Source organism: Scardinius erythrophthalmus (assembly GCF_964197995.2).
Source record: "Scardinius erythrophthalmus genome assembly, chromosome: 21".
In the NCBI taxonomy this organism is placed as follows: Eukaryota; Metazoa; Chordata; class Actinopteri; order Cypriniformes; family Leuciscidae; genus Scardinius; species Scardinius erythrophthalmus.
In genome coordinates, this window is record NC_138241.1 from 30,101,118 (window position 1) to 30,126,157 (window position 25,040).

A 25,040-nucleotide genomic window follows, 5' to 3' on the forward strand; every position below is an offset into this window, starting at 1 on the left:
TCAATTTACTTAACTAAAATGAGCTAAAGCAACACTATTGTTGAACATTTTATCACAACTAAATTTTATTGTGCTCATTCCACTTGTTTAACTCCAATCCATTCACTTTTGTTGCATTAACTGAAACTAAATTAGTGTAACATTTTTAGTTCGCAGCATGGAGTGAACTGGAAGAGTAAATGTAGAAATTAAGTGTTATTTTAAACATTTCTGAGCAGTTACACTGGAAAAGAAAATCTGGCGTAGAAACTATTTTCACTTACAGGTAAATTTCATAAATAATTACAAAAAAAGGAAAGTAATGCATTGAATTAAACATGAAATTCTGAAATGGAAAAAAATAAATAATACTTGTAAAATGTACCTCAATAATCTGTTTTATTTACAAGTTTGAAAAATATATTTTTTTTACAGTGCATGTAATTAATATAGTGTATTTATTCATTTATTGAACAAAGCTGTCATGGCAGTGCTGTGAGAAGGTGACAAATCTCTACAATTTAAATAAATTAATTTAGAAAAAAAAAAAAGAAAAAAATTCAGACAGAGACCTTTATGAAGTCAAGTCTGGCTATGAATGACCCGGCCAAAGGTAACTGTGCTAAATGTGCAATTAAAACTAATTGCCTGTGACCTTTAACCATTTTAATGCTGTTTAGCTCCTCAACCCCTGCAAAGCAGAAGGCGGTGTTTCTTGTCCCTCTTCATCTAGGAAATGAGAAATGATGTGTCTGAAGAGACAGAACAGTGACACCCTTCTTTACCTAATTCCAGGTTTCCTGTGTTCTCCTCCTGATTAATGACAGGTGTGCCGCACACATAAACCCCCTACAGCTGTGACTAAATATTATTTGCACACAGCACAGAGTATGGTGGATAAATACAGTTTACAGCCTGTGAATTGTGTGTGTCAGCAGTGTAGCTGAGAAAACGGGGCTAAATCATTACCACTGTTCCTTCCTCACAGCAGAAGAGTGGCAGGCAGACCAAAGCTTGGAGTTGAAATTTCATTATTAATAACCCACAGCTCGTACCACACTGCAGTTTTATTTAATTAAAGCTACACATACCTTATACGTCATTTGAGATTTTCACACAAAAGTGTAATGATTTGTTTTCAGGGATTTTAATGTTGAAGCATTAAATTTAATGTTGGGGTTAGAGGCACAAAAGTGTTACACACAATCATATTGCAAGGCCTTGCATCTACAGTTACTTCCTATTGGAAAACTAACCGAGATTGACAATTTAACGCAGGGAGCAGGGTGCTGTCTAAAGAATCAATCCAACAAAAGCCATCAGAGTGAGCAATCTCCACATCTGTCTCCAGCCTCTGTTTACTCTGAGATGCAACAGTAAAGTTATGACTGTAATCCTCCCCTAGTGCACATATGAGACAGACTTCAGCGGCTGACAACAAATCAAAACACAGATCTACCAAGTGATGAGAGATGATGGACCACTCCTCCACATGCCAACGTCAAATGGAAATATACAAACAAAAATATACTGATATTTTAAGCAGGACTTTGGCATCCAAAAACAGATAGCACTGATTAGTGATATAACTGATAGCACACGAAAAGAACAAAACAGCAAACATAGCCTTTTTGGCTTATTATTTCATTTTCATTATTTCAAGAGGTAATAGGCCTACATAGTTGCACAAATTAAATAAATAAAAGTCCACCACTATGAGGTCATGTGACACCAAGTCCACCACTATGAGGTCATGTGACACCAAAATTGTACAATAATTTAAAATATTTCAAGTGTAAGGTATACATTATAATTTAAAGCACATTGTTTAGTTTGTAGTTAGCTAATATTTATTTCCATAGCCATTCGTACGTCATCCTAAAGGATGAGATCTTTGAACAAGACAGTTTGAAGAACTGTTTTAGCATGCAACTGACTCACTCTCAAGGCCAACCAAACTGTCAGTGTATAAAGTGAGGTAAACCGACCCTGACACTTGGTAAGCATTTGTCTACCTATGTCTTCCTTTTTAAAAACAAGCAGCCAAAGCCAGAAGAATGGATGCATCTCCAGCTCATCATTGAAAGTCTGATCACACACACACACACACACACACACAATCATATCTGAACCATTCAATATAAACAGTGTTATCTTCTTCCATACATGCTTTGTGTGCAATGTGATTCAGAATATTGTTTGAATCATCATGATAGCTTTTTCTTCTCAACTTTTTTTTTAATGGCAGAGCTCTCACTTTAATATACTATGTATAATAAAGAAAAAAAGAAAGAGAAATATAAATTTTTCGCTCCAGGCACATATAGTACGCACTCTTCCTCACCCACTCCAGTAAAGCTGCCCACCTCAACTGCCAAAGGCAAACTTTTTTCACTTTCCCAGCATCAGCTAGAAAGAGGCCACATAAGAGTTTTTACTTTTCCACAGCAGTGTTTGATGTGTAATTAATTGAGTTTTGAATGCATCCATGAATTTATGCCCCTTTTTATTTTGTAGTTGCATTAGTCAGCTACCTAGTTTCTTTCAAGCAGTTTTTACTTACAGTACACTAAATTGTAAAGACAGGCCTCAGGTTAAGTACCTTCCTCAAGGGCTCAATGATAGTTGTTCCCTTCATGTAACTGAACTGGATGCTTTCTGGTTGGCAGCCCATATTCCTACCATGACGCAATCATTACCACAAATATATTTATATATTGCATGGAAACATGTTTGTAAAATGCACTGCAAATAAGCTTGTAAGAATTGTTTATACTTCAAAAGATTTCACATCATCCAACAAGCTCTCTAGCTCTTGAATTGTCCATGTGCCGGTATAGAGACAGAGCGCATTTAGGCCATGCACACCACGGTGGGGAAAACAATGCAACCCCCTACATTGATTTTCATTGCGAGAAGCTGCCTCCTTGTCATTTCTGACTTATAACAAAAAACAAAACCATGTCTAAAAGCTGCTATGTGACAAGGTGTACAGCAAACAAGCTAAAAAACCCAGAAATACGTTTTATAAGCTGTCGACTCCAAAAACGAGCACTTAAGGATCAAAAGTAGATTTTTTTATGACTAGTATTTCATATGTCAGGCTTTACAGGGTTAAAAGTTCCACTGGCAGAATCAGTCTTTGCAATCTCAAACAGATTGTCTAGTCGCAGACCAACATTTCTGTATTGTCTTGGTCCAAATATACTGGTATTACTGGCATAATGAGTTCCCTACCCCAGGTTACTCAGTAAATTCAACAACCTCTTCATAAACATATTCCAGAGTCACTGGTCTGAAGCATATATCTGCTCTAAATGATCTCAAACAGAAACTCTGGTAAAGCAATGAAAGACTTGAGTGATTTCCACTGAAACAAATCCTCTGTGGTGATCTGGTGGGGTTATAACCTGCTGAAGTGTGTTAACAGATTGAAATGCCAATCAGGCAGTGAATTAGATGCACTCCAGGGCATTCTGGGAGGTGAACTGAGCAAGTATATCTTTCAATGCTGTTTCATATTGAAGTCAATCATAATAATCCCATCTAGTGAACAATGAATCCTACTCCCCATCATATTTGTTTCATTTGAATGTAGATCTTTGCATTGCACTGAGTGACTTATGACATCATGGAAAATTTGTGGTGGTGGAAGGTGACGAGCAGCCCTGTCCAATCTCTGCTAATCTAGAAACAGAATCTTATCATAAGTAAACGGATCTTAAGCAAAGCTAGCACGTTCCAAATGCTGCTGTCTATACTGATAAGCAATTAAGTGTGTAAATGTGACACTGGTGACAACAGCATATTCTGAGCGAATCTTAGACAACAGGGTAAGAAGATCAAAGTGTGACGTCCACCTGGGATGTCGGTCCAGACACACAATCCAGAAACTTGTATCTAGACACACACATGCAGAATTCTACAAAAAGCTTGGCAGAATTTTTAAAAAAATCTTTTGACTTTTTCAATATTGCTTTCAGCAACCAAAGAGTGCTGTGTTCTCAAACCTATTTAAAACATCGTATTGAACATACAGTACAAAAAAGATTTTTAAATAAAAAGTGGTAAATAAAACAAAAATGTTTTACAAAAGAAAGACTTTGTTCAATTCAAATTAGAGCTTAGATCGGGCCCAAAAAATCAAGCCCGACCCTACCCGAGCCCGAGCCCGTTGTGTCCGAGCCCGGCCCGGCCCGACACGTTCACTGTAATTATGAGTCCGAGCCCGATTTAAACCCAACCATTTTTAATATGTGGGCCGTTATAACCAGGGGCGGTGCCAGAATTTTTTTTTATGCAGGTGGCTGCTGTGCTAGATCATTTAGGATACAGGGGGGAGCTGCGCAGTTATATATATTATATAAATACAATTAATAAATGAGCAAAACTTGGCCACTCAATATTAAATATTTTAATTATCACAATTAAAGTTTTAATTTTATTAAATTGAACAAGCACAACATTCAGCATTCAATCAAATATTCTTAAAGATTAATTATTATTAATAATGTTACTTCAACATAATATGTGTGTATGCAACAAGCAAGATGTGCATTTGTAAATTCGGTGACAGCGTGTGTTACGAGTTTCAAATGGTGTAAGTGACCGCGGTGCGCCGGCGCCTCCATGTCATGATTATATTGTCTGCTATATTGCTTTTTATGTATTAAATCCAGGCAATTGGTTGATGAAAAATGTATTAAAATTAAGATACAATTTATACTAAACGAAATTCACTTTAAAGTAAAGCTTTCTTCAAAACAAAACTTAAACTTGAAACTAAATGTGCTTATTTAATGGCTAAAACATGTAGGCTACTACAGACTCTTTTTCTACAAATTGCAGCACGTTCATTTAATTCTGAATTTTGCACATGTAAGTTGAAAGGCATTTGTTTGTTTGTGCATAGTAAAACATATCTGTAACATTTATCAAGTTCATAATTGTGCGTGCATTTATTAATTATTATCTTAATGAATAATGCGACAAGGAAGAAGCATGTAAACTGCATTGTTTGTTTATTCAGAAATAACTGAATGGATCGGAAAAGTAACAAAAGAGGACATTGAGGGCTGAGGCTGACTACTATCATAATTTATGTCATGGCAAGACTGCTTCATGTGTCTGTTCATCGTCGAAGTCCCCGTTTTTTTTGCTGTCATAGGCGAGCAGCGTGCCGCATTTAATGCACGAGTACAAAGCCAACACATGTTGTCACTCCCCACGACTAGTTTAAAATGTTTCCATACCTCCGATTTTCCTCCAAACTTGCTCAAAGTTAATTCCTGTTTTAATTTTTTTCTTTGCTTCTTCAAGCTCCATGTTGCACTTAAGCTACAGAATAGTACAGCACGCACAGCAGGTGTGATGTGTCACGCGTGCGAGACTGCGAGTGCGAGTGGACGAGACGCTGCGCATGACACGTGACGTGCTTTAACAAGGGCCCAACCCGACCCAGCCCGAGGACAGCGGTGGGTCGAGTCCGGGCTCGGGCAGAGAATCTAAGCTCTAATTCAAATGTGTGTGTAATTATTTGTGAAATTTACTAGCAATTATTTAAGTGTATGCAGAATTCTGCAGATTTTCCCTCTAATTCGGAGCAAAAAAAATGTGTAGATCTTGGTCCTTTTTTTTTTTTGGTACGCAAACAAAACTTAACGCAAACGTTCGGTCTCAGTGTGAAGGGGTTTCCACTGGGATTTTAAAATCATGAATATTTTGCTGAAAATTGGTATTGGACCTGGTACAGTATGAATATAAACTTTAGAGGTACCACACAAAAAAGCAAATATTACAAAAAAAGGACTAAGAAATGTCGTCACAAACTATGTATCTTTATGCATTCAATGCAGGAACTTGAGCCTGAAATCTTACTTCTATAAGTCTGAAAAGAACTGAAATCTTCCACCCACTGCCTCTGACTCAACCTGCCTTAATCTAGCAAAGTCTGCCGGTGAAGAGGCACCTATGTGTGTGTGAGAGTGTGTTTGGTACATTCACACTGACAACTGATATATAATCCCTTCATAGAATTTAAATGAATTAGTTTTTGCTGGTCCACTTTCTTAAAGAGAGCAGGAAGCATAAACTGAGCAGCCCAGACAGAATCTGGGGACTTTTTCAGCACTTTCTATGCATAGAATCGATTTAAACATGGTAAAATATGTTAAATAGACCTGAGAGTAGGTTAAATCAGTATGTAACTAGCTAGAGAATTTAATAAATAGATGTAAGAGAGATGTGTAGAACTTTGTGAATGACCAGCATTCCAGATTCTACAGAAATCTACAGAGCTTTCTGGGGAATTCTGCAGGCCTAGATTCTGTATGGCATTCCGACGGCCTGAAAAAAGAAGCAGACATTACAACACCAGACAATCTGTATCAGAGAATATAACAGAAAAAAGCACTATGAAAATGCTTGCAAGCAGGCTGAAATTTAAGGTTAACTCGCTACAAATAGTAACTTGAAAAAAGAGAGAGCATGGCCCGAGTCGTCACCTGAGACAAAATAAATATGAAAGGCTGACATCTAAATCTAATTTATTAAGGATAAAACAAAACAGAATGCAAGAGGACTGAGGGTAATTTTCCAGTTCTAGATGCCTGTCTATGAGCTTCCTGGCATCTTTCTGTCTCTATGGATTGATGAGTTCATGTTGAGCTCAGAACCTTCTGCGTCAGTAAGCAGTCTGTGAGTCAGCCTCATCCATTTATCATCTCATGCACTCACACTCACACAATAGTAAAGGCACTCGCTCAACACTGCACTTCTTTCCACATCACCTGTCAATCAGAGGATAAATTACATCATTGTGACATATCACAGATATTCCGGCTGAACACATGGAGCAGTAACAGTTAAGACATTAAAGTTTCTTCTTTTGGATCCTGTTCGTGATGCCAGGAATGTTGGACCAGTTCAAAGGAAGAGACTAAAGACTGAGGTGGAGACTCTCAATGTTCTTTATTGTCGATCCGTAGAGAGAACAGAGTGGAAGAAGAAAAGAAGAAGCCAAGAAAGTCTAAGTCTCTCGATCTTTATATAGTATGTGGGTGTTAGGCAAGTAGACCGTTGTTTCCAGTTCTTCGCCTCTGACAGCAAAACAGAACACAGGTCTTGCAAATTGCATTGTCTGAAAAGGGACCCTAGCCTTTTAGTAAGAAACAGAAAAATAAAATAGAGATACATCTCTCTGTCTCTATACAAAATATTACATTCCCACCTGTGTAAACATGAGCTTAAAGGGATAGCTCACTCAAAATTGAATCTTGTCATCATTTACTTGACTTCAAAGTTTTTCGGCCTCTCTTTCTTTCTTTTAAATGAATTTTCCTTAAGTCAGCATGAAATTAAAATTCTCCCTATTTTCTAACTGCAAATGCTCTGCCCCTGCATGCCCACGCTCCACTTTTGAGCGCAACACCCACATCTCAAAATCCAAACAACAAACGATGGATGGAAACTTCAGAAGTTATTAGAATTTGAATTTAGTACTTAAGTCACACTGACTACTTTCATGGTGCTTTTTGGAGCATAACAGTATAAACTAGTTGTTTGGAAAAAAGTAGAATCAACATTCTTTTCATTCATCAACATTCTTTTCGTTTTGAATTAGATCATTTAAAAGTAGACACTTAAATGTTTCTATAAATATATTGCTTGTGTCAGTGTGACAAGTATTCACTGAGATTTGTTTCATTTTAATGACACGCTCTAGAAAAAAGTTCACTGAGAAGAAAGGACAACCTGTTTGTTTTCTATATTTTACAAAAGCACAATGTTTTGCTTTGATTGTAAGTGGACACAACTAAAAGTAGACCCACAGTTTCGAATGATGTATTTCTTTTATCTGTATGACCATAATGACGGAGTATTTTAAGTCGATTTTGCTGCTATGTGAAATAAAATCCACCAAAACATTTGTCGACCCCAGAAGGTTAAAACGTATTCTGCATTCTACAAAAAAATAAATAAAAAAGAAGGTTGGTTTGGAACAACATGAGCTTGATTAATTCATGAAAGAATCTTCATTTTTAAGTCAACTTTAAATATAGAACAGAAATACTACCATGCTATGATTATCACAGAGCTAATGTCAAATTTGGGCTTGATGCCTAGAGAAATACCATCCAAAATAGCCATCACTTGAGGGTTACTTGACTTATTGAATTAATAATAATTAAAATGGCCTTTTAACCATCAAATCATGTCCGCTTCAATACAACGCCAACAGGATACTTGCACAGTAACCATATATTCATGGGTCAATTGCACTGAATCCATTGAATCTAGGGATAAATTTAATAGACAATACCAACCGGCATTACAATTCATGGCCCTGGATAACTTGGCCAAGCATAAATAGCATTTTGAATATGAAAAATCATTATTTTTCTTTAACCGAGAGACTGAGAGGCTTGTTTTAATTATCTAATAGCCATGGTTTCTTTGCACATGGAAAACCTGAAACATTGCAATTAGCTAAGTGGTCTTGAATAACCACAGAATAAACAATAAAGGGCACGCTGTCGGATTTACTTAACAGTCACTTGAAACAGAGGGGTTATAAAAGTCAAATTAAAGCTCAGCCTTGTGTCCACCTACTCTAAGATAACAGACATTTTAACAGGAAGATGAACTTTTGCACAAATAGACATCTGAAAGATGGATAGTTTATGAGAGTTACCGTCTCCATATGAGAAATTAAGCAGGACCAAACACCAAAGCCCCCATTTTGAGAGTAAACACTTATGATTGATTCCCAAAACATTAAGATAAAAACAAGGGGTTAAATGTCAGACAATCCAGTCCGTTGTCTCCTATTTGACATTAGCATGAGAGAGAGAGAGAGAGAGAGTGTGTGTATGCGCACGCGTGTGTGTGTATGCGCGCGCGTGTGTGTGTGTGTGTGTGTGTGTGTGTGTGTGTGTGTGTGTGTGTGTGTGTGTGTGTGTGATGGGGCTGCAGCTGGGTGGCCCTGAGATGCGTCTTATCTTCTGACCTTTTAAAGGATCAAATGGAAAAGTGGCTAATCTATCCCAGTATGGCTGCCACAGGCTTCAGCTCTGTTCAGAAGAGATTGGAGAGATAGTTGTCTAATGAATCAAGGGATAAATGCTGGAGCATGAGTCACTGCTTCTTAATTACGACAGTTCATAATGAGAGTGGCATGGAAATCATTAATTTGTACAAATTGAGACAAAAAAGCAATGCTAAATTTAACCAACTGAAACTAATGAAGACAACTAACAAAAGTAAGCAACACAGGAGATATCTCTTCCTATCTCTCTGCATATATCTTACAAAGATATGTACATATATGTTTATCTTTATTGTACGATTAAATAATACAATGGTAGGCCTGTCGCGATAGTCGATAAGTCGATTAATCGCACGATAAAAAAAATGAGCTCGATAATTTTTCCGTCCGCGATAATTCCATTTGCATGCTTGTTTGTTTTCCTCGTCTCTCTCTCTCTACCAAAGAGACTGGATGACCACTCTCGGTTCTTTAGCGTAGGAGGAGTGAACCCTCTTGTTGTCAGTTGCATGGTCTTTGTGTGGGGAGGCGGCGGCGCGGCACTTGTCAGTCACATGGTCTTTGTGTGGGAAAGGCGGGACTGTTTGCGGCTACTGCCGGGAGAGAGAGAAGACGCTAGTTGTGAGTTGCGACAGCGAGCCCGATCACATGAAAATGCATATCTATACCACGAATGTTATTTCTCGTGCCATTTATACGCCAAAAATAGTTTTTGCGTGCATATGATACGCTCTTTATGGCGTGTAATACGCACGCACTCCTCACCCCTAATCCTAACCAAGTATTTTCAGTGCGTAGCATACACACGCAATAAAGTGCGTCTCCGTCTTCCCGACAGTACACAATCACTTGACAAAGTAACAGGAGGACAAAGTAACAGTGCAAAATTGTGCGATATGGCTTGTTGAGGCTTTTTTTTATTTGTTTACAAAGGTCCTAACTGTCAGTTTTGCCTGTTATGGAATGTATCACCATTTAATAATGTCTAAAGCCTAATGTTTAATATTTTTTGAAGTGCAATTTTGTTTCATTTTATATATTAACAGACATTTATTTTGTTAACAGACACTAAGAGTCCATTGCTTTCATTGTTTTTGGTTGTTTTGTTCATTTTTTTGGATATTTAAAATGTTTTCCGTTTTCAATGTTTAATATTCTTTAGAAATAAAAGTTTATAGATCGTTGAAAAGGTGTACCTGCATTATTATGCCATTATAATTATATTAAATGAAAATGGTCTCAGAACGACAATATTATCGTTTATCGCGATAATTTCTTGGACAATTTATCGTCCAGCAAAATTTGTTATCGTGACAGGCCTATACAATGGATGGATGGATCGCTAGATAGAAGGATGATTTTCAGGGTTATACACTCTATAGCCTATGAGGCAGTCACATGAAGCTGCTTTTGAGCCTGTATTCCTTCCTCTCACATGAACTGCTTTGAACTGACACTGCACTCCAGAGTCGCAAACCATTCCAAATCCCATCCAGCCTGCTTTCATCCTGCAGTAATCCACAGCGGACATGCACTCTATACATACTCTACTGTCCACAGATACATTACATTATGCTTTCATGGACAAAAAGTAGTTAGCACTTCATTTGATGAAAATGAGGCTTGTGTGTTACAGTTTATACAACAGTTCTTTCAGGTTCTAAAATCTGATTGGCTGAGAACCTTTTCCAGCCATGCGATATTTACCCAGTAACAGCACTCGAACCATCTCACCGTTTGTATCACTCCGCTTGCAGCGACTGTCGTGGCGGTCAAGCAAATACACAATTTTTTAACAAAACAAGCTTCATTGACTTCCATAATATGGAGAAGAAGAAAAAAAATACTATGGAAGTCAATGGGCCCCATCAACTGTTTGGTTACTGACATTCTTCAAAATATCTTCCTTTGTGTTCAGCAGAAGAGAGAAATTCATACAGTTTTGGAACAACTTGACGGTGAGTTAATTATGTCAGAATTTTCATTTTTGGGTGAACTATCCCTTCAAGTCTTAATTCAGTTCTCTCTAAAACTTACTGCGGTTTAACCAGATTTCACTTCTATGAACATGAAAATGTAATTCCTGATTTGGTGCTGACTTTTTATGCTGACTTGTTTTGTCAAAAAAAAAATATATATATTATTTGTACTCCACTCATCTCTCATACCCGACTCCAAACGGAGGTTATTGAGGTGCAGTGCGGTGTTTTCACACTAGTCCTTTTCTGGGTTTTGTTTATAGTTACCTTTTCTCCTTTTTCACCCTTTTATAATAATAATAATAATAATAATAATAATAAGTTGTAGTATGCTGCTGATGCTAATTATAATTATAATTGAATGTAAGAATTTTACGATTAATCCAAAACAAGATAAGTGGTATTGTGGAATGAAAACAAAAATATAATAATAACATCATAAATTAAAGACCGAGCATGACCATTTTGGACCATGTGAGAGGCTCTAAATCCAGAGCGACTGCAGCACAGGGCTGGAACTGACCACACCCCATCTCTTCTGTTTTCATACACAAACAGCAATTCATCACGGAGAACAGGTCTGAGATCAATGCAGGATTGAATTGCCATCGATTGTTTTGACGAATGATGGCGATACAAATTAATTCTGAGTTTCTCGCGTCACGGTGGGAGCAGAAGACTTTGAAATGTCACCGTGTAAGGTTAGCAGTAGCAGCACAGCCTGAAGAGGTTATTTCATCCCATGTCATTCTAAACACATTTATCGAACCAGTGAATTGTAACAAACATTGGAAACAGAGGATGAGTTTTATTTGTCAAGCACTGAATCTCTTCACTGGGGAAAGCGGAATGCTTTGTGTTTGCTTGCTGTGAGTGGTGTTATGCACAAGGCGTGACTGTGCTCTCTGGAGGGGTGTTATTTCTGCGGTGGGTGTTAGGAGCTCCATTCCTCTCATCCCTCCATCTCAAATGAGATTTTTCATCCAGCCTATAAATTAGTTCTGCAGGAGAAACAAGCGAGTATTGAATTATGCTAACCTGATCCCGTCTGAGTGCTGTCTTTGAAAACCAAGAGAAATGTGTTTTCCCATCCTGGCCCTGGATAACTGCTCTCTATGTTATAAACAATTAAAAAAAACTTAATTAGCATTCATTCTCATCCTGTTTAAATTGCTGCAAGGCAGCAAAAGAATAAGATAAACTTTTATTTAAGTAAATGAAATGCTGGCACAGTCACTGTTCTGACAGCTTTGTATGATGATAATAAACACAAAATACAACATCTTTCCGGATATGTAAGAGAGGAAGACCAATCAATTCAGCATGTAAATAATAATAAAAAAACGCAAATTTTGATAATTGATGAAATGACTTCCATCCTTGACATTCACGTACAGTGGCAGTCGCATAGAACTTTCAAATTGATTGTGAAGCAGTTGTTACCCTCCGCTTCTTAACCATGGTAAAATGAATGAATAATTAATGTACACAAACAAAACAAATAACCACTAATATTTCGGTCAGAAAAACATAGTTTCTTTTTAGGGCTAATCAACGTAAAAAATTACAACAATTATTGCAGGCATTATTTCTGTAAAATGGGCGGTTTAAATTGTGTTTAAAAGAATAAGGTTGCAGTGGAAGAACATTGGTAATTCTCCCTTTGACCTTTACGTAATTTGATATAAATACACAACTCAAATACGGTCTAACTGCATAAGTTCAATTAGTTTAAAGCATCCAAAACTCACATCGGATCCCAAAAATTCTACATACACAAGATCGAAACTGAATGCATCTCCCTTATTACTCTCCGCAGAAAATGTATGAGTTCCAGTCTGTTGTTCTGACTTTTAACCTTCATAATTTCAATTTCAAACTTTAATCTGTGTAGTGTTACTTCGTTGATTTTCAACCCACATTGTATTGTTACAATGTTGGTAGTATATGTAAATAAACAATGTTTACTCGTTCTCCGTTTTACCCCGAGAAATTCACGTTTATTTATCAGCAAAAGTCATTCGGTGGATTTTTGACAGCTCCAGGGCTTTTGTGAAAACTACAGATTATACTTCTGCATTTTTGTATCCGCACCTACAGACAGTCAGATCGACAGAGGGTTATTAACTGAACTTTTATTGTAAGGATAGGTTATCACTGGAAATTGCATCGTACTATGTCTACTCTTTAAACAGCGTTATGGTAAGAATGGAACACTATGGTAACAGCTTTCTGACCTGTAAGCAATGGTGTTTTGTTTCGGTGGGATTGGGCGGGAACTGACAGGACGGCAGTTTAATTCAGTTTTTCCCTCCATTTGGCCTAAAACACTGTGTTCGTGGACATCCAGTTTTAAATGTTAACTACACACACAGAGGTTTTTCAGATTTTCCGTAACGGCATTCTCTTTATATTTACGATTCTTTGAAGCCTTTAGCCGCTGCCTACAACGCTCCGGATCCTTCACTAAACGTTTACTCTTATTCTTGCACCTGGGAACGATACAAGTCGACACCATTATGACTATAACTTTTCTTAAAAACTATTTCCCACTAAAGCAAGGTGGTATTTGACTCTGGTAAGCATATCCATAGCAGACTGGTGGGAGTTGCCTTGGATGGCAGCAGGGCCGTAGCTAGAGGATTCGTGGGCCTCCACCATCCTCCACCAATATCATCCATATAACAGAAGATGATGTTGTTGTAAAACCTTTATTTTAAAAGATAAATGTTTATATAAAAATTGCAACTAATAAAAACTAACAAAAATCAAGAAATTGTTTAATAATAAAATAATTTTTTCCCCATTAGTCTGTTATAATTCATAAATCAAAAAGTAAACATTTAGAAATTGAAAAGAATGCAGTCAAATTTAAAAAAATAAATAAAACATGTATTGTCTTATTTTTTAATATAGATAAAATGGAACTGGTAATATTATTAAATAAAGCTAATAAATGTATTCATTCAAGTGCAGTGTGTTTCGTGTTTTCTTGATGTAATAAATACATTATCAGCCGGCAGGTCAGGTGCATAATGCAATGCGTCGTGACTCGTGTACATTTTTTAACTCTATTTACAATAGTGTAAAAAGACAGGAATTTTGACCACGTAATCATTCGGACGATTGTGGTGCGCAGCGATAAAGAAAAGTAACAGTACCGGCAGGCTGCAGACGGTAGTTTTCTTATTCCCAGCGAAATAACAATACAACCTGTCTTTAAGAACGTCTTGATCGACTGGGATACAACAACTCTCCTGGCCTCCCTCTCCTTCTTATCATGGCGTTTCTGGTACCCTGATTTATGTTTTCTTTTCCCCGACAGTTTTCAGTCAGTCAGTCTCCTGTTCTTCCACCAAGTTCATCGTTAACTTGATTGGTTCTGTTCACGAGCTGGGATGGTACTTACAATTGTATTGGGTCCATCTGATGTTTGTCACTGACTGAATAATTAATAAATACTTCAGATCGGACTAAACCATTTTTAGGGAGGTAAGAAGCTTTTCTTACCTCCCTAAAAATGGTTTAGTCCGATCTGAAGTATTTATTAATTATTCAGTCAGTGACAAACATCAGATGGACCCAATACAATTGTAAGTACCATCAGATATCAGTAAGTACCATCAAATATCAGATATACCAGATATTTGGAAAAAATATTTAACCAAATTGCATGTTTTTGTGGTTTTCATTTAAATCTCAGGCATACAACTAATGTAAATATTAGAATTATTCATACAACAGTGTCACCACCTTTCACCCCACTAGCGATGGCCCTGGATGGCAGCATGAACAGTGCATCATGGGTGTTAAAGTTTTCTACCTATTTGGCAAAAGGGAAGTTTTATCAGGTAGCAGCAATTTAAAAAAAAAAACCTTTCTACTTTATAGGCAGTCAAGTTTTATTAAAAGCCTATTTCTCCAGTGGTGAAGTACCCCTTAAAGATTGAAATCTAGTCTGAAGGAGTATGAATTAATTTCTGAAGTTCAATACTTGGGGTTAGGGGTTTAAAACAAAACCTCAATATGTGAGGTATATCCTTTGTGCCACCATGTAAACACTGTAAAATTCAACCTGTTGTATTAAAGAATAATGAGGACAAAATATGAGGCTTTGTCTTAATCAGAATGTATCCGGACTACAGGTGGGAGGAAAATGTGTTTTATGTGGCAGATAATTACAGAGCAAATGCTCAATGTCACGCTTCACATGGGATTGATGGCTTTGTCATTAATGTTGTTGTTTTGACTCATTTCTTCCTGCAATGACAGCTGTTGCCCCCATTGATAAGTTTTACTGGCAGCAAAAGATTAACTCCAAATTAGAAATGCCCTCCACGGGAACTCGTAATTATGAATCCAGACGCACTCCATCTCTGCCAGTCTCCCGCTACGGAGCCGTATGGGTGTGCAGGCTGAATCTAAAACAATGCTTAAAGTCCAGCATTAGAGCCGGGTCTGTGGTCAAGGCCATGTTTGGTAAGTCTGGTGAGTATTTATGTGCAAGGGTCAGAAGCCCAGAGGTCATTAGGCGGATGATGATTGGCACAGCACATTCCTCTGTCTCTCTCTCCCACGCCACATAGTGGTGAAAGTCTGCTCCCTTCATACGTCTTCAGCCTTTCCTGCAGAGGTGGTTCACATACCCAGTTCCCAGTGGGGGGCTGGAGGCATGAGCAAAATACAGACCACATGGCCTCTCTGCACCTGTTAGGGCATCTTGAACAGACTCACAGACAATAAGGTATTTGAGGGATGGGCATTTCTGCCTGATCAAAGGTTGGAATAAATTTCCAGGAGAAGCAGGGGGTTCCATCGCTGCTCATGTTTCATTGCTGGCACATAGACACAGAACGTGTTTGGACACTTAAGTCCAAATTTTTGTGATTTTGATGCCAAAATGTATTTAATGTCATTGCATAAAAAAAAATAATAATAAATAAATAAATAAATATATATATATATATATATATATATGATCTCTATCAAGGCAGATGTCATCTAGAAATAAATGATGCAGTACATTTTCTAATTAGAGGTATCTTTGCAATTCTTTTTTGTGAATGTATGAAGTCAGTTCCCCTCAAGTTCACATTGATGACCTAGCACAAATAAAGTAAATGTCACTTGGTTTGATGATAGTTTATTGTGTCACTCAACTTGTAGATCCTGGTACATGCTGCCAGACAACCCTATGTGTAGCCAGACCAGTCTTTAGATTTCATCTGACCTCTAAAACGCCAGACATTTGCCCTTCATTGTGCTACCATACCAAGTAGCAGCTGGGGATTTAGTCACACTTCCTGTGGGTGGGGACCCGTGTCATTTCCTATGAGGCTAACGTTCTCATATCATAGTGTGCCAGAACGAACAGGAAACTTTCAGAGAACGCAAGCCCTGACCTAATCCATGCCTCCCAGAACGATCAATAAAGCTGTCCGGGTTAAAAGACAGCCACTTAAACCAATAAGAAAAGGTATGAAGCGACTCATTGGGGAGCTGTTGCTAAGCTTCAATTAACGAAATCTCATCTTCTGCCATTAAAAGACAGAAAGCTGAACTGGTCTCTGATCAGCAGCTGCCGAGCCTTTGTTATTCCGGTCCCTGTCGCCCACGCACATGCAGAGAGAGAGATAAATCACATTTACAGACCAAGCCTGCCGCTAAGTAATCCATTATGACAAAACCAAATTCTTGTTTAGGTGTCTGATGATGTTTTAGTGCAATGGATGAGAAGAGGCAGATATATGACATGCTGCATCAGCCATCTGGGAGCCCAGCGTATGGCTTAACACTTCGACGGAAGAAGAAAACTGACAAATACAAAAGAGAGGCTGCTTTTTGTGCGTATGGGGACATTCATCTAAAGTATTAAACCTGCCAGCACCACAAAGGTTATTACTAAGTGTCGCTGACTGATGTGATGGCTATATATTGACAAATGATGCATGACGTGGTGCTATTATGAGGGTAAAATGTTGTTCAAACCATACCACCGTATATACCATCGCCTGGTGTCCATCATTTACATAAGACTGCAAGTGTCAAAGATGGAAGAACGACACTCATTTAGCCAACCATAATCCAGAGCTGCCCGAGACGACACAGCTAAACTGCAGTAGCTGGATTGTGATAGATTTTGTAATTAAATGATTCCCCTCGGGAAACACCTGACATGTTAGCACCCTCAAAGTCATCAGGCGACCCTAATGAATGAGGGTATGTGCTTCAGGCTTCATTTTCACAATGTCACCCTGCATAATACATTACCTACACCTGCCCAGACTGATGCTCGTCACCCACATCTTTCTTGTCATTCTCTTATTTTCGCTGAGGATCCAAACAGCCTCCCAGTTCTGCACATCACAATCACAGAGCCAAGGTAAACTGCTGTTGCTATGGTTACCAGCCGGGCTCAGCGTCCACGGATGCTCATTGCGATTTTAAGCTGCAAAAAGAACCCTGATAGAGGGCACGAGTCCATACATCCACCCACAGAGACACACATTCACACGTTATACATACGCACACAAAGCTCATAGTACATATGGGCTCTGAAGCACAGCTGCACATAAACACAGACACCTACACATACTCACTCACTACACTCATACACTCTCACTGGTCCACAATACAACATGCACAATATCGCTGTGCAATTACTCCTGCAATTTCATCATTCAAAAATGCTCTCAAAGTTTTTATGTTTTTAGTCAAATATATCTACAGTAAACATTGAGGCTTATTGGAAATTGCATTGTGATAAAAATATGTAAAAACATTTTTTTCTATCTTCTTTTTTTCTTTAAAACATAATTTCCTATCAAAAGTGTGAAAAACATGCCCTGATTATTTTTAACTAGATTTTTACTTTTTGCTTTCAATATTTTCACTCTAATTGGCTACAATGACGATGTGGTTCAAGATGACGGTTCATCTGACTAAGGGAGATATATTTACAAAACTCAAAAACAAAAAAGCGTGCGATGAGAGAGAGAGAGAGAGAGAGAGAGAGAGAGAGAGAGAGAGAGAGAGAGAGAGAGAGAGAGAGAGAGAGAGAGAGAGAGAGAGAGAGAGAGAGAGAGAGAGAGAGAGAGAGAGAGAGAGAGAGAGAGAGAGAGAGAGAGAGAGAGGCTGATGAAAGCATTGCTCATTTGCAGAAATTGATCATATTCTCATGGGATATGTGCAGCTCTGCTGTAATAAAGGCTTTGCCTCGTAATAAATTTCCTCCATATTTGAAAGAACCCAACTAAAACTGTCACTTTCACCTGTTTTTGACAGAGAACATCTCTAGGCCATGAACATAAAAGATCTATGCAAATCAACATGTAGGTAATTAACACGGATATTAAATTTAACAATTCTGGTTGTGATTTGAATTCCACTAAACAACTTAATGAGCTATTTATTAAACACTAGTAAATAAATACAAATTGTATTTTTTACTTTGATATTTTAATGTTTCTTGTTAATTACAGGACAGGACAGGACAGGACAGGACAGGACAGGACAGGACAGGACAGGAGAGGAGAGGAGAGGAGAGGAGAGGAGAGGAGAGGAGAGGAGAGGAGAGGAGAGGAGAGGAGAGGAGAGGAGAGGAGAGGAGAGGAGAGGAGAGGAGAGGAGAGGAGAGGAGAGGAGAGGAGAGGAGAGGAGAGGAGAGGAGAGGAGAGGAGAGGATTGTGGCGAGCAGGACGAGGCCGAGGGCCATGAGAGAACAGCGTGAGGCCGGTGTCGTGATTGATGATGAGCGACACCTGCGCCCTGCACCAGTCTCGTATCTCTCATGGTGGAACTACGGAAGCATAAAAGGTGAAACGACGACAGTGAAGGACGAGAGAGAACCAGGCCTTGACTTTATTGTTGTGTCCGCCGGCATTTTGACAGTCAAAAATAGTCCATCTCCGAATGTGAATGAACTGACTCTGAATTTTAGTATTGCTTCTTATACGAGCATCCTTTTTCAAATACAAGGTCAATGTTGATTTCCACTAACGACAAAACAACAAATTATCCGTGAATTTATATGGAACAAAGCTTTAGGAGCTTTCCATCTTTACTCTCCTCTCTGTTACGTTGCATTCAGAGATCGACTATTTTTGACTGTCAAAATGCCGGCGGACACAGGCACAGTGAGTTGTTCAAAACCTTTCTTTTTAGTAAACTCTGTGTACACTAACTATGTTCTCAATGCTCGAGTTCATGTGTAGAGCCTCTGGTGATACTTCAAGCAAAGTTTAATGTTGTGTCGAGCCTTCTTAGTGCTTTAAAAATAGCGATTTTGATGCTATCATAGTCGTGCCCCTAGCACTACCATTCAAAAGGCAATTTTTTTTTATTATTATATAAAAAACTAAAATACGGTCAAACTTAAAAGTGGCGTTTCCATCCTAATCATGCTTTTAAACGAAAGTTTGCCTCAGTTAGATTAACAAAAAGACCATAGGTTGCATTTTGGCAAGAGTTACCCTTTAAGGATTAGTATAAATGGACCTGAAGCCTATCCATACAGGCAGGCCTTAGAAAGTTTTTTTTTTTTTTTTTAAAGCAGAGAAAAATTAATTGCTCATACAGAAGCTGTCAACTTCAAAATTTCATTATGAAAATATTTGTTCATGCTGGTAGTAAAATTGTATGAATATGAATTTACCCATAATATGAATTTCTACATTATTTCAAAATTATTTGTTAATGATATTGAGAATTTTCTCTAATAAATAGAGTTCATAAACCTTTGTTTGACTAGTTTATTCTGAACCTGCTCAATTAGGGTGACCACCCGTCCCGCGTAGCGCGTGCGCGCACAGCGTTTGAAGCCCAATTCACGCGTCACGCAAATTGAGACCGTGTCACGCATAATCTATGCTTGCTCAAAAAAAGTTGGTCGCTCTATATACTTGAGCCCCAAGCAGACAAACGAACATTACTTGACATTTCAGCACGCTATTGTTGTCACACAAACCCCTCAGTTGAACTGCTGACTAGGTTGTTGTTAACTTTTTCGTTGTTGTCATGACAGCGCACGCACGCGCATACCAGACACACTTGGAAGGAAGGAACTTTTAGATGCGCGCTTTCCAATTCGAAAAATTCGAGAAAGAGACTGAGTCTGAGAGGCAACGGCATCATCAATTAAAAAGAGAAGGTGTGAGTACAAGAAACAAGAATGGGGAAATGAATATTTGTGGCTGAAAGGTGTTGAGGGGGATACCGAGAGGGCTTTTTGTGACCTTTGCAAAACGTCCTTCTCAATCGGACATGGAGGGAGGGGAATACGAGGTCAATCGTTCAATTTTTTTTAAATACTTTTTTTTTGAACTGTTCCTGTGGTGTTGAGCAACTACAATTCCTGTTAATCCTATAAATTTATATTATAATTTATTAATTTATTTAAAGTAAATAAATTGTAATGAAAAATAAATAAAATTAAATAGTAAATCTTAAGTGGAAGTACATCTGTCAATTCATTGAATGTTCAAAATATTTCTTATTTTATATTTTATATATTTCAAAATATAATCTTTATTTAGAAAAAAAATACACATTGGTTGGCTTATTCATGAGCATACATCAAAAATTACACGTTTAGGAGAATAGGGCATTATTAATACTATGCAAGGTGGTATGTGCTTGAAATTTGTTAACCACTATCAGTGAGTCTGCCAGTGGGGCACTGCCGCGCCAGCAGTGTCCCACATTGTCCCTCAGAAACATACCCCTTGTCCCCCCTTGGGCTTATTAGCAGGTGGTCACCCTATGCTCAATAAGCGCCGCACCACTTCGCCCTGCCCACCACCACAAGTAAATTTTTAACCTATGGGAAACACTGTAAAGTGTCTACTTTTATTTGTGTAAACTCACAATAACCAGAAAACATTGTGCCTTGTAAATTAAAGAAAACACAGGATGTCCTTTCAGCTGTCTTGGATTCCTTAACTGGAGCATGTCACAAAAATTAACCAAAACTCTGTGTATAGGCTACTTTCCTTACAGACATGAGAAATAGAAAACTTGAAATAACTACTTTTAAACAAACCAATTCAAATCTAAAACAAATAATCTCTGCTTGGGTGATCCATATGAAATGTGCATGTCTCTCTATAGGCGCGTTACCTATACTGCAGAGATGGCTTCAACACCAGTTTATCAATAAATAATTAAAATGTCATCTTGCTATTTTTTCCCCCGACACATTCATAACTTGTGCAGGTGCTTTGCGGCAAGCTTTACGTGTGCGCTTGAGCGCGCAATAGGCTGTATAACGCCTATATAATATAACGCTCATTATGTACTCTCCTCAGTATATATTAAAGTAATTAAATTATTATAAATGTGTGATTAGTCGAATAATGGCTTAAATTAACAACTAAATAGTTGACAACAAAAATCTTTAGACGGGGGCAGCCCTATTTGATACACACATTTCAAATATGATACATCAGGCTTTTAAGGAATGTTTATTTGTACATCTCATATTTTGAACAAATATGATACTCAACAAAAGACACATGCAAACTTTTTTTCATATGTGAGGCTTTACAGGATAAAAAAAAAAAGTATAATAATAATTTAAAGAATTTAAATAAGTGTGCAGTAGATGCAGGGAGACTCTTGGCCCATGAAAGACAGTGAGTTGATTTACTGCCGTTGATTTGGGACATTATTATTATGGTAAAGTCACAGCCCTGACACAACATTCACACTCACACCCACACTATTACAGTATGCCCCAGCTTACAAACCTTCAGTGTTCTCTTAAAGGAAGGGGCATGAGAAGGACACAAAGCACAAATTCATATCATTCTAGGCAATTCATAAGTCACAATTCAGACTAAGTGCACTTTCAATGCACTTTGCCACTTAGTCTCACTCCAAACTCACACAATGGAAAAACCATGTGGAAACCATGTGGAACGACATGTGGAAGCGCTAAAACAAATGCAGCACCATCTGTAGATAAGGACATAAGGGCACAGAAAGCTCAGTTTCATGGTAGCACATGGTCGACTGAGTGGTACATACTGTATGCATTGCTACAGTGTCTCTGAGCATCAGTCTCGAGATGAATTCCAGCCAAGCTATCACTTTCCATCATTTGCCACAAGGAAATATGATCCACTGGTACATCCAACCCATTAAGCTGTTTAGACAGAACTCAATAGCTTAGATGAAGCCATGGGAATAACATTCATTCATATCTGTAGGTCCAAATAAAAGATCCAATTAATTTGTTTCACTTTGCTTTGAGCAAACACACCACCGTATTTGGCTCTACCTGCTGGGATAGAATTGCACAGAAGATTATAACTGGCTATATATTATATATATCTTTTTCCAGATTACCCTAGTTATCAATTCAGAGGATGATCAATGGGAGCGGTGTGACAATATGTCTGTACTAAACGTCATTCTGTTTGTAATGAATTTCTTGAATAAATGTCTTCATTGCAGTAGGCCTATAGATGACATGTATGATATTTGTGACTGAATCAGACATATCCTCATTGCTATGATCAGATGCTTTCTTTACTGCTGTTTTCTCCAAGCTGTCATTTTAGTTGTGTGCTATTGAGAGGAAAGCGGACTGAGAGAGCACACATGGTCTGAATAAATCACATGTCCAAACCAGTGACCAATGTCATTCATTTTGTAGCTATATTAACTACATTGTTAAGAATTAAGAGACAAAATGTCACTAATATGACCCCATCATTATTGTGAATGCTCCAAATGAAAACCCTATTTAGGAGGTGCTCTGAGTGGAGTTTTATATTTCAAATTTTTTTTTAAAGAGAGAAATGGCTGATAAAACTGGGCATTCGTGAGTCTGTTGATACAGTTAGGCACTAGTTGAGTAGGAACTTCTAATGCAACACTTGGTGACCTTCAGTGATTTAATTGATGTTGCTGTGAACGGCCCATTACAGATCAGTCTATTGAGGGCCCAGCTTCCCAATTCAGTCATGTATAGCGCTCACCCCACCTGAAAGATGAGATGCAGAACTGGGAGAAAAATTCTGAAGTCACAATAAATGAAGGACATAAAGCTACTGGTGCATGAGGTTAAAGCTTTCAGAAATGCAGACACACCAGAGTGGAAAACCACAAAGCAAAATGGATTTCATCCATAATTTGCTGAAGGTTATAAAATTAGGACTGCTCTCATTTGCATAACGTTCCCAAAGTAAATGATCTTCATTATGTGCTAAATTGACTCAATTGTTCATAGTTAATTGACCTGTCCGTGTCCAGGCACTAACAGCTGTGATGATGAGCGCCACCCACACGAGTCACAGTTCAGTATTACTGCGTCCCCAAAAGCCATTTATTGCGCGAGGCAAGTTAATGAGACCGCATTTAACAAAACATCCGTAAATCATCTGTGTATAATCTTGACCTCTAGGAGTCAGATGTATGGCTTGGTCTGACAGACACATACAAAAACAGAAAATGTCATCAGCAGTGTGCTAATTGTGTCATAGCATGTAACAAATGTTTTGTCAGGCATCAATTCCAAATAATCAGTGAGAAAACATATCCTTGGTAAAAATGAATAAATATGAGGATCCGGTGATCTGAATGTGACTGGAGGGATGTGAGGGAGCTTGTGGGCATCGAGTGAGGCTTTAGTGGGTGTCTGTGTGTGGCCGTCTCACCAGAACTCTGCCGGTAAGGGTCTGTGCAGAGATCATGACCCCCGCCCAGTCTTTGACCGAGGTCATCCAGCCCACCTCACTGGCTGGGGCCTCATCTTTATCATTCAGGATCTTCGGTGTGCCATCAGCCTGAATGTTTATCGGGTTATTCACCTTCTGTGCCTCCTGGGGAAAAAAAAAATCACAAAAGAAGAAAAGTAAGCAACAGTATAGTTTTGAGATACAAACACTGTCACTGTCTAGTGATATAAAATTAAGCACCATTGTGAATCTTTTGGTGGTTTTGATGAGATTTTAAGAAGTTATTTGATTCATCAATCAAAAAAGACTTCACAGAAGTCTAGTAAGGCATTTTAATATATATATATATATATATATATATATATATATATATATATATATATATATATATATATATATATATATATATATATATATATATATATATATATATATATATATATATATATATATATATACACACATTTTGATTTTATTAAACAATATGTAGGTGATATTGATGATTATCATTGTGTCTTGCTATTAGTTACTGGTATCTATCTACATTGCTGCATATAAATATTTTAAATAAATAAATATCATTTGTGTCTTAATTTATTGACAAACAAGATTTATTTAGCTTTATCTAGATTTTGTCAAAATTATGGTTCCTCCAGCTGAGGTAGGAAAAAAATCTGAATAAATATATCAAGATATATATTGTCAAATCACAAAAAGTTGACAAACAATTTCATTTTCCAGCTATGCCGCACAGCCTTAATACAAACCCATGGCACTTCATGATACATTTAATATTTTCAAACCAAAATAAACTCATGAAAAAAATCTGATAGAACTGAAACAGACATAAATAATATTTCAGTGTGTTACTTTTTTTATGAGGGCTAATTTAATTAGTAATGATGATTTATGCTTTTAAGCTTCAAAAAGGTAAAGCATTGATAAAGAAACAAAGAAACTTTGAAGTTCAATGTCAGAAACTGCATTCATAACACACTATTTTTGCCTGTTTCTACAGCTTGACTCATGCTATAGTTTGACAGGCTAAAACCTACATCACGTTAGACATCAAACTTGCTGTCAGGTTTCTGACAGCTGGGAGAGGCCTGAGAGGAAGCAGCGAGGAGAGGAGATTTTTGAGGCCCAGTAAAAAAGCATCTCTCAGACTGCCTGACGCATACAGCGGCTGGCGGTGTGTAGGCCGAGGCAGGGACAGATATGATTCACAGGCTCAGGGAGTCGCTGTGGGATTCTGGGGTTACATCCGCAGGGCTAGGCAACACTTCACAGTCAGGTGGGTGGATGAAAATACAGCCATCATGTGCTCAGTGGTGCAGCCTGATGCTTTAGAAGCTG

General features: G+C 37.9%; 1 protein-coding gene across 4 annotated transcripts in view; it reads right to left on the reverse strand.

Moving 5' to 3' along the window:
• Positions 1–25,040, reverse strand: part of kcnma1a (potassium large conductance calcium-activated channel, subfamily M, alpha member 1a) — a 180,017-nt gene that overhangs the window by 106,617 nt on the left and 48,360 nt on the right. For all 4 annotated transcript variants that reach the window (XM_081351035.1, XM_081351034.1, XM_081351036.1 and 1 more), the window contains exon 3: positions 23,664–23,828. In XM_081351035.1, the coding sequence (XP_081207161.1) occupies positions 23,664–23,828 (165 nt within the window). The remainder of the gene's footprint in view (positions 1–23,663; positions 23,829–25,040) is intronic.